At 42.9% G+C, this 10,987-nt stretch overlaps 1 protein-coding gene across 1 annotated transcript; it reads right to left on the bottom strand.

Moving 5' to 3' along the window:
* Nucleotides 1-1,027: 1,027 nt before the first annotated feature.
* LOC123125307 (putrescine hydroxycinnamoyltransferase 3-like) lies at nt 1,028-2,709 on the bottom strand. The gene has a single exon (XM_044545820.1). The coding sequence runs from the start codon at nt 2,523-2,525 to the stop codon at nt 1,221-1,223; it is 1,305 nt and encodes a 434-aa protein (XP_044401755.1). The 5' UTR covers nt 2,526-2,709; the 3' UTR covers nt 1,028-1,220.
* Nucleotides 2,710-10,987: the final 8,278 nt, after the last annotated feature.

The following is a 10,987-nucleotide window of genomic DNA, read 5'->3' as shown; positions in this document are numbered from 1 at the left end:
ACATTTTCTTGCATTTGTGAACAAATTTTCAAAAATGAGAACATTCTCTTAATTCCTGAACGAAATTTTGTAAATGAGGAGATTTTTTGGATTTGTGTACACAATTTGAAAGCGGATACATTCTTTGAAATTCTAAACAATTTTTTAAACATGCAAACCTTTTTTTATCTTCTCAAAAAACTTGATTTTGTGATTTTTTTTAAAAGAATATTTTTTGATTATTCTTATTTTAAAACCACAAACATTTTTTGAAAATTCCAATCGCTTTGAAAAACAAGAATATTTTTGAAATTTTGAACCAAACTTGAAATTTCCAAACATTTTTTTTAAAGCAGGAACATTTTTAGAATTTATGAACATTTGGTAATCTTTAAGCTTTATAGGGTTGATGTGAAAACAAGGTCAGATGGAATTTTGTTATCACGAATGGGCATTTGGTAACTTATACAAATTAAAGATCGATTTCTTATTCATCTACTTTCTTAGTTTCTATGCATAAATGTGTGATCCTCAAGATTTAAGGCTCTCAATAATATATATCTAATGAAGGTAATGGCTCTTTACACCTTGTTAATTAACTCGAATGGTAATTTATATATTTAAATTAGCCAATTATTTATGATGGGAATGAACATGTCACCTTTTCATTTGTTAGTCTATGTCTGACACCAACACAAATCCAATGCACGGAGAAGTTGTTCCTTGCTTTTATGATTGAAGTGTAACGCTTTATACATGCACATTGTCTACAAATACATTACATGTATAATGCTCTTATGAGGCCGCAGCGGCCTGCGGGAGATTTGGTGGCCCAGTATTTGGTTGGTGGCTCTCGCGGCTTCTCAATGATAGTACGTCTAGGCTATGTTTGTAACTGACTCTTTGCGAAATAAGTACAGTTATTTTCAAAAAAGAGAGGTCTCAATAAGAAAAAGAGTAATCGGATATCTCGGTGATGCAGCAAAACGTGGTCATGGCAATTGCAGATTATGATTTTTTTTTCTCTCCCGTTGCAACACCCGGGTCCTTTTGGTAGTAAATTTATTTTATCTGAAAACTCGTGTTACGTACTTGTACAAGATGACATCTGTGTACACACAGTAGCACTATTCAATTCTCAAAGAGAAAAAAGAAAAGACATTATTTTTTTCTGCCACCCTCTCAATGAATGAACTAATGTATGCCTCACTGTTTCTTCGACAAATTAACAGTTAGGCCACCTACTCCATGGAATAGCAGCATTCTTTGAACGCCTGGAGGTTCTCTTGGAATAGGGGTACGAAGGCATCGACGCTGCCGTCGCCGAAGTTGGACGGCACGAGGAAAAGCATCCCCTCCGTGGGGAAGTAGGCCGGCATGAAGTAGCTTGGGCTCCCCGTGCCGAAGTCCAGCTCGTAGAACGGGAACGTCAGCCAGCTGTCCACCTCCACGTCCGGGCACTGCGCGTCCTTGCACACGGCGCTCCGAGCCAGCCCCTCCTTCTCGGCGGCGCCGGAGCTTGCGAAGTCTACGAACGACTGGAAGTATGCACCATCCACCTTCGCCACCTCGTCATGGATCACCTGAGCCGCGTGCTTCAGCGGCCGGTTCAGGAGGTCACCCACGGTGGAGCGCGGGAATGCCCAAAGCACCATGTTGCCGAAGTACTCCGCCGGCTGGCCGAGCCGGTGTCGCCCGTCCACGGACAGCCGGATCTTGGTGGTCTCCTCGGGGCTCAGGTCGCGCGCGCGCGTCATGGTGCGCCAGAGGTGGGCGAGGATGGTCTCGAACCGGCTGAACGGCCGGCCGCGCCCTTCTGACGCCTTGACTCGGAGACCGGCGATGAAGTCCTTGGAGAAGTGCGCCTTATGGATGACGATGTTGTCGGCGGCATCGCCGTGGTGACCGACGACGTCGGTGGGCGACGGCAGGTAGTACTCCCTGTTGCGGTGGTCGTGCTCCACGCGAGGCGACGACCGTGGCTTGAAGAGGTCCTTGTGGTGGTGCACGGGAGGGAGGCCGATGGGGAGGCCTCTCGTGGCGCGCCCCCAGGCGATGAGGAAGTTGCTGGTGGCGTGGCCGTCGGCGACGACGTGGTTGGACGTGAACCCCACGGCGAGGGAGCCGCACCGGAACCGCGTGAGCTGCAGCAGCACAACCTCCTCGTGCTCCGCCTCCAGGTCGGGGTGCAGCTTGAGCAGCTCCGGCGTGGGTTTCGCTGGCGCCATGTCGATGAGCTCGGCGTCTACGGTTGCCTCAACCAGGCGCGCGCCACGGTCGTTGAGGATGAAGGACGGCGTGCCGTCGGGCGCCTCGCCGAGCTGGCCCGCGAAGGCTCGGTACTGGGCGAGGACCGTGGCGAGGCCATTCTCGATGGCGGCCGTGGATGGCGCCGGCGCGGCGAAGGCGTAGATGATGGCCATCTGCATGTTGAACGTCACCTTGTCGAAGATGGACAGAGGGATGTACTCGGTGGAAGGTGCCGGCGCGGCGCCGGCATTGTAGGCGGGCTTGACGAGCTTGGAGCCCAACACCTTAACCTCCATTGCTAACTGTCGAGCTAGCTAGCTTGCTTGCACCTTGCAGCTGGGTGTAGTTGCTCGGTCGACGTTGACCAAGTTTGATCGGCGAGAGAGAAAGAAAAAGAGAGAGATTGCTGCAAGTGGCGAAGGTTAGCTCGAGCTTCGATGTCGATCGAGTTCTTGTTGCGTGCGTTGCTTGCGATTTTTGTGCTGTACGATTTGTTGGGACAATGGTGCGAGCTATTTATAGGCAGCATGCAGGGAAAGAGCGGGGGAAAGGGTTGGTGAGATTATAAATTTATAAGTCATGAAACTACTTTTGTTATGGTCAAATAATCTAGCGTTGCTAATTACGAGCACATATGGAGATGCGAGTTGAGACTTTGACCTGGCCGCCGGCCTCTCAGCCCATGCGTTAATCTGACTGCTGAACGGCGGCTACGTACAGGAATTTCCGGTCTATAGGAACCATGGTTTTAAATAGCTCTGCTGAAGTACGCTATAGCGCTTAAGAGAGGTCCTGTAGTAAGAGAGGTCCTGTAGCATGAACAAAATATTTTAAATAATGCGCCATAGCACCGTTATAGCATGTCAGGGTGTTTAGAAGAGGTCCGCCGCTAATATGGATAGTCCACTATTAAAAACTATGATAGTAACCTAAACTGCACTAGAGCTAATGTCAGGTCCGAACTGTATTAATTCCAGTGCATTCAGCTAGAGTTAGTTACTAGTACTACCTCCGCTCGTAAATATAACACGTTTTGCTAGATCAATTTGTACTACCAAAACGACATATATTTAGAAATGGAGGGAGTAGTTAGTAGGACAAAGTATGTACATAGGTACTATCTCTGTATCAAAATATAAGACACATTTTTGCAGTTCAATCGGTGCGGAGGTAATATGTGTTTAGGACAACGTACTCCATGTTTATCTGTCTGGTACACGTGAGTTTCAAAATGATCGATTCGCAACAACAACAAAAGTTTCAAAATGATAGATTCGCAACATACTCCATGTTTGTCAATTCATGCACCAAAAATGCTAAACCTATGAATAACTACGTAAATTAGTTACGAAAAGAAAGTCTCCTTCCCTCATTCCACTAACACCCACCCACCCCCCCCCCCCCCCCCCCCCCCCCCCCCCCCCCCCCGCGGGTTGCAATCCAATCAAACCAGCCCACATCATCCTTCACATAGCTTTCGTACCAAAATTTTCGTAGGTCTAGCAAAGCCCTTTATGCACGGAAACGCAGCGAAATCCCGCGGGCGTTCTAGAAAACCCTGGTTGCTTTTTTCCATCGTCGATCGGTTAATTACGTACACGTGGATAGAAAGCCTCGCGCATGCACCTCTGCATGCGAAGCGAGCGAGGATCGACCGAGAACGACTTTGCATTTGCATTTGATTAGTCGACGATCTACTTAATCTACTTAGGTAGTAGACGTGTTATGCATGTGGGGACGCGTGCCTTGTGTTACCGTCACCGCGACGTGGAAACAGCCTTCCGAAGATGAGAATACGAGATGCCAACAACCCAGACGCTGAGACATCATATCAGTGTTCAACATCGAACGGAATTTCTAATCCAGACAATGGATCTTATCTTCAGCGGAGTTTCATGGAAGTTTCCAGAATTCCAGTCACTACTTTGCACCAACATATTTCTTTTTGGGTAAAATGTTCCAGCCCATGAGTTCTTTTTAAGAGTCAGGATCTGGCGCCCGCGGGGTACGGTGCCCCACTATTGTTGACCGGTGGATGGAAATCGTGCGGTGAGGGGCTAAGTAGGCCTTCTCGTGGGCAAGTGCGTGGGGTTATGATAAGCACCTGCTATGGATCAGGTACATAAAGAGAGGGGTGTTGGGCGTTAGCCTTCTCCTAGCTCTGCATATTATATGTATATGATGACAAGGTTGCATGCATGCAAAACCACGCGGAAGACAATTTTTTGGCCATTGGATTGCTTCACAATTTGGAAATTGGTTTGGTCTTTGCATGGCTTTAGCCCTTAATTACTTTGGATGGCGTCTATGCGTGTAGCTTTTGGTAGCTTCACCCATTCCACATTCCATGTTTTTTCTTTAACTTTCATATTTGAATCTGTTATATCTTTAGAACCGAAAGTCCAATTTATATCTTCATTTGCATATTCGTGTTTCTTGTGACGAGGTCTTTATAAGATCCATTTTAAATATGTTTTGACGAGTTTTTAGAACAATGTTAAGTCTTAACCATGGAAACTTGGTATGAGCGAATGATAAAATCGCAAATTTCAGAAACTGAAACTTAAAACTTGGACTGCTAACGTGTGGAATCAAACGACTTTGTAGATCACGAGGCAAATCCGGCAGGTTTCAACTACAAAAACTTGATAGGAACGATGATAAATATATTTAGCAAGTTTCAAAATCTTAAAATTAAACCGTAACCCCTAAACCATAAACCCTGCCCAGAACCCTAAAGACCTAAAATATGAAACATGGTAAAACTAAATGTTACGACTATCAAGTTTTAAAATTTGAAACTTGATTTTTTTTAAACGTATTCAATATTGTTCTTGTTTGAAAATGCTCATCGCGATGAACACAAATATGCAAACGAAATTAATTTGAACTTTCAGTTTGGAAGAAATAGTAGATTGAAATTAAAATACGAAATGGAAAAAAGAATGGAGGTGGGGTGAGTGGCGACTGCAGCTCTGGCAAAAGCTACCAAAAGCATGCATGGATGGACCCCAGCATAAAGTAATCAAATGCTTTAAACCAAACATGCATGTTCATGAATCTTAAAGCAATCTGAAGGATGCATGCATGTGTGTGCATGTCCCTGCGTGTCCCTCAGAGTTTACCCAAACCATGCAGCTGGTCCGGATGTATCACAACACCCTTCCAGAAATTGATAGAAGAAGGTGAAGAAGGAGGAGGGCATTGTATCTAATTCCCCTTGTAAATTTAAATCTCCCATGAAATTAGAATCCCACTTGAGAAATGTACAAACAACAACTCCTCTTCGTGACCGCCATTGCTTATATCTGAAACTTTAGCAAACAAATAATGTCATATGGATTAAAATGGAAATTAGTGATGTAGAAAGAGAAGAAGAAAAGGAACGGGGACAAGAACAAGAAGAAGGATTCACAACCAAAAAACAAGAACAAGGACAAGCTAGGCTGCCGTTGAACTGCCGCGATTGCAAGTGCGGATAAATATGTCTGCATACATGCACAACTTTCATATAGTTATGGCTCCTGCTGAGCATCAATTGCTTCCCTGCACTGCTAGGAGTGCGTGATATGCTTGCTCATACTTGCAGTCGAGTGTACTATTTGGAATCCTAGTGGGGTGATACCACTCAACTAATGTTAACGGTTGGATGAAATAGATGGATGAATGGTGGATTGGGGGCAGTGTGATATCACCCGTGTCACTCGATGATTATACTTTTTTAAGGCGAGAAGTCATATGCTCCCTCCGTTTCAAAAATGAGACCTTTGCTGGCAACAAAACCTCCAAATGGAGAAATAGAAACCTGATTCAGTCTTATTTCATTTATTTTTTAGAAAAACTTCTTAGATCTCATTCTAGTTGAAGATGTTCTTACGTTTTGGTCAATTGGAAAATCAAATCAACCAAAATTGTAACAAAACCAGATGTTTCTATTAATAGAAATTGGAGGGGAGGCCTATGTTTCACTAAAAGAATCACCTGAAATTTCTAAACTTTCGGTGGTGCCAGGATTATTTCTACCATAGATTGAAATCACGAGTTAGACCTTGGAATATGTCTTTTAGTAGAACTATTCTTAAAACTACTTTGGTAGAATTTGTGTGACCAAGCAGGTCAGCCTGTTTGGATTCACATCTTTTTGTCAAATTAGTAATTAGGGATTATTTTATATACAAAGGATGCTTTTCTCAACATAAAAGATAATTTCCTTTATTCCAAAACTCTAAAATCATTATCATTATTTTTAAAATCGGACAGATTTGGTCTTTCATGTGAATGAAAGCAGCTTGACAAATGATGTGGCACTGACAATAGGTGGAAGCCCAATCAATAGAAAATGAAATAATTCAAGAAATAAAAATTATTTTCAATTAAAATGTATACCTTTGAAAAAAAGGAAAATTTTGTTATGTAAAAACAATAAGATTGGAATGTGGAAATGACACAAAAAGTGTAAGGAACATTCATGAGCAATAACTAAATATGGTATATCTCTATGATGATCATAACTTGTTTGCGAGTCTATTCCACTGCTCAGATTATTATTTTCAAATACTCCGGTTTGTTTCCTTTTTGCATTTATTTTTTTATTATACCCCCTCTGTTTCACAATGGCTATAGATATTTTGGAAATTCTAACTTCATGAACTTTAAACAAATGACAAATGTGTAGCGAAACATATCAACATATAAGATAAGGAATCAATATCATTACATACATTAATAGACATATTTTCATGTTATATTTATTTAGAAGTATATTGTTGTTGATATTTTTATTAATAGTTTTGGTCAAACTTTACAATGTTTATTTTTTCAAAAAATCTATATGCATTACATTGTGGAATGGAGGGAGTATAATTTTCCATATTTTTGTGTAATTTATACATTTTGTGTTTCCTTTAATTTTCTATATTCTTCTATTTTGATCATAAAAATATCAATTTTGAAAAAAAAAATTCTCTCGAGATTATATTGGAAGCTGGTTTTTTACTTACTCCCTCTATTCCTAAATGTAGTGCTCATAGGAAAGTTCAAAAGTCAAACTCCCCCTACTTTGACTACATTTATAGAGGACAAATATCTACATCTACAATATTAAGTAAATATCATTAGATACATCATTAAGCATATATTTATATTATATTTGTTTGGTATTATTTCTGTTGATACTTTTCTCACTAAACTTGGTCAAACTAAACAATGTTTGACTTCTTGAAAAATTTATGCGCACTACATTTAGGAATAGAGGGAGTATATTTTAATTATTTTTTTGGGTTTTTTAATTGGCCGCCATGTCCCACATGTGCCAAAAAAAATGAATGTTGTTGCTTTTCTGTTTAAGATTGGTTTTGAGGATTAAGGGTCAAGCTTGTCTAGTTGGTCGTGAATTAAGGGTCAAACGTGTCTAGTTAAGTTCCAAAAATGTACCTTTTTAATTTCTCCCAAGAAATATCAAAGAAAATGTTAACCCTCGTTCCTATATATTTTTGTTCTTGTGTCATTCATTCATTATGGGCTGCCGCTACGTCAACGTCAAATGCAAGGCTAGTTCCACCATTATTGACGCTGGAGCTAACGGTCTGGCTGCTCAGGAACAATATAGTAGCTATATAATGGGTACTTTACATTACCAAATAAAAATTTAATGGCCCTTTATTTTCCAGCAGTGCCTAATGATGGGATAGTTCGGTACACAATTTTGGCATCGCATAAGCATGATTTATCAGAGGCGGCGAACCTTGATCCGCCAAAAAGTGCTGGAAAAACAAAAATTGATGCTAAGAATATGTCATCCGCATATGCTGGTGCATGCATGCCCAGTTAGACAAGGAGATTAAAGGTGATCATGCATGCATGCATATGCATCTGTCCACTATTACGTAAAGAACGTCCACACCGCCAACGAAACCACCTCTGGTGATGCTATGTATAATACTGGTACATGTCAGTTGTTGAAATTTTGGACCTATGTCTCGTGCGAAGGAAAAAAAAAAGTCAAGTGCATGCAAATTTTGGCTGGATATATGTCGATCTAGTCACCAGCAACTTGTGTTAACATATCTAGCTTAGCTTTGGCATTCCCCTTTTGCATCGATCTATGCTGTGTATAGTATATTTCAGTTGGTGAAAATTTTGGATCCATGTCTCCTGCAAAGTGGCAAAGAACGGGCAAGTGGAAATTAGCTATCGAGCTAGTGCGTAGCAAGTTGTGTTAGTTCTAACATATCTAGCTTAAGCTTTTGTCTTCTCTTTTGCATCGATCCATGCTAGAAGTGTCATGTTGTGGTTATATATAGTGACCGGGGTCAGTGAACCAAGTAGGAATGCACATGCACTTTCCCTCCTTCCCGGAAAGTTCATATCAAACGGTCGAGCCCTCCTATCGTGGAATGGTCCTGAACGTCGTAGCTAAACTGTACATAGACCGTTCCTCGCTTGACAGTGCCTTAATGTTGTGCAGGTTCGATGTATATGATATGTTTATTAAAAACTTTACACTGTTAATTATATTGTTATCACATGCACCGCAACCACCAGCGATTGCAATAGTTTGGACTGCTAGGTACGTACGCGGGGTGTAACCTATGGCTAAGTTAGCTGCCGATGAATTACACTCTTCTTCTTTGCAGGTTATTTTCCGTTGTACGCAATCTCTTCATACGTGGTCTATGTTTCACCGTACGGAGTTCCAGCCGCTGTTCAAGACGGTGTGTACGCAATTGGAACGAGTGGCCATGGAGGTTTTTTTCCAACATAGGTCGCAGCATAACCTCCGTATCGGCCAATCACATCCTTCAACATAGGTCGCAGCATAACCTCCGTGACGGTCTTATTTGACTCTACTACTGCCGATATGTCATTTTTTTATTTTCTTTCAAACTATTTGTGTTTGGTTGTGTGCATCCTAACTATGCAGAGGCCGGGTGTTACTCATCATGATTTGTATCTTCTTGATGCTACGTTTTGAGTTAATAAAGATGCCCTTTATCGAAAAAAACTAAATTGTGTAAGTGTTGGGCAATATGATGGATTATGATGATCTCGCGGGCTCGATTGGTTATTTTTATTTGCGTGCCTACTTTCTCAATGACTAGTTATCCAAACTTCAATCAATATTAATACAATTATAATGACGGACAAATGTGCTAGCTGTAGTACTCTAATGATCCCAAAATGTGGCAAACCTACATGTAGCATCACTAGTAGCAACAACCATATTACGTAATATAATTCATATATAGTACTCCCTCTGTAAACTAATATAAGAGTGTTCCCATCGGTGACTTGGGCGGCTCGCCGCCGCCGCCGCTCTAGGCCCCCGTCGCCTTCTTTCTCCCTCGCCGCCGCCGGCCGTTGCCGTCCGGGCAAAGCTCCGGTCAGTGGTCGGTGGTCGGTGGGGCGGGACTCTTGCTCCTGAGCCGTTCCTCCCCGCGCGGATCTGAACGTGATCATGAAGGTCATGGGCATGGTGGCGGATCACGACATTAATTGCTGAACGACAGCAGGCTAGCGGTGGAACGCGCCCCCGTGTCCTCTCCTGGGTGCCTCACCTTCTGGTTATGCTGCTCAGCCTGAGCAAGGCATGGGTCGGTGGTCATCGACGCTGGCGGGGCTTGATCTGCGGATGCTGGCTGGGCTTGATCTGTGGCGTGGTGATTGTTGTCGCCATCGTGCAATGATACTCGTCGTTCTGATCTGGCCAGACATGGGTGGGTTTCCAAAGCGGTCGTACCATCACCCAGATTCGCCCATGGAGATGACCACTCCGGCCGACAGTCTTGTTGCAGATTGCGATGGCCACCGAAAGGTCTTCAGAAGGGTTTCCCTTCAGATTCAGTGGTTGACTTCAGCAGCAAGATGCAAACTATGGACAACGGTTTGACGCATAGGGATGGTTGTGCAGCAGCGGTGGTCGCACATCACACGTAGTTGCTGGGTTCGCGGAAAAGTGGTGGCAACAACACATGAGTGACATCGATGGTGGTGCTAATGGAGCACCCCGATCGCGAGCTCCGGGGTGAAAGCCTAGGTCTGATCCAAGTTGGTTATACCTGGCAATGGCGATGTTTTTAACATTGTTACCTTGCTGGAGGCATTGTTCGGATATGTTTGGACTAACTCTTCAGGGTGAAAACCCATATTCTAGCCTTTGGTGGTTGGATCCGGTGGCGACGGCGTTTGAACGCTACTCCTATTCTGAAGGCGTTGCTGTTGAAGAAACTCGTCGATTGTGTGATGTCATGAGATGATTGGTGCGGATATGGTCATTGTTGTAGTTTGCCCATCACGAATCTGACCAGTTTGGTTTTTTTTCTCGCCTGTTCATAGCTTTGGTCTTACGTGACTTTGCAGAGGCCGGATATGTGCTCATGGTGTTTTGTATCCTCTTGATACTTCATTTTAAGCTAATAAAATCCATCATTTATTGAAAAAAGATTATTAAAGTAGTGATCTAAAATGCATTTATATTAGTTTAGAGAGAGTACTAACTGCTAACTGGTACAGTCTCTAATCACGATCGAGAGGCCGGCGCTAAAGAAAAAGGACAAACGTACTGTAGTACTATATTTCCAACGGATCGGTTCCTGCCAACAGGCAGCGCGCGCTGTCGACCCCCTTAATAAATTAGACTCTATTATTCGCTCCTACTAGTGTTGATTAGGTTGGCCACTCTGCTATACACACTGTATGTAGAGTACGTACCTAAAGCCAAGCTAGAAGACTTTTCTCGGTCATTAACTGGTTGATACTC

Source organism: Triticum aestivum, chromosome 5D (assembly GCF_018294505.1).
Source record: "Triticum aestivum cultivar Chinese Spring chromosome 5D, IWGSC CS RefSeq v2.1, whole genome shotgun sequence".
In the NCBI taxonomy this organism is placed as follows: Eukaryota; Viridiplantae; Streptophyta; class Magnoliopsida; order Poales; family Poaceae; genus Triticum; species Triticum aestivum.
The sequence above is the reverse complement of the archived record's forward strand: the minus strand, read 5'-3'. Positions and strand labels throughout refer to the sequence as shown.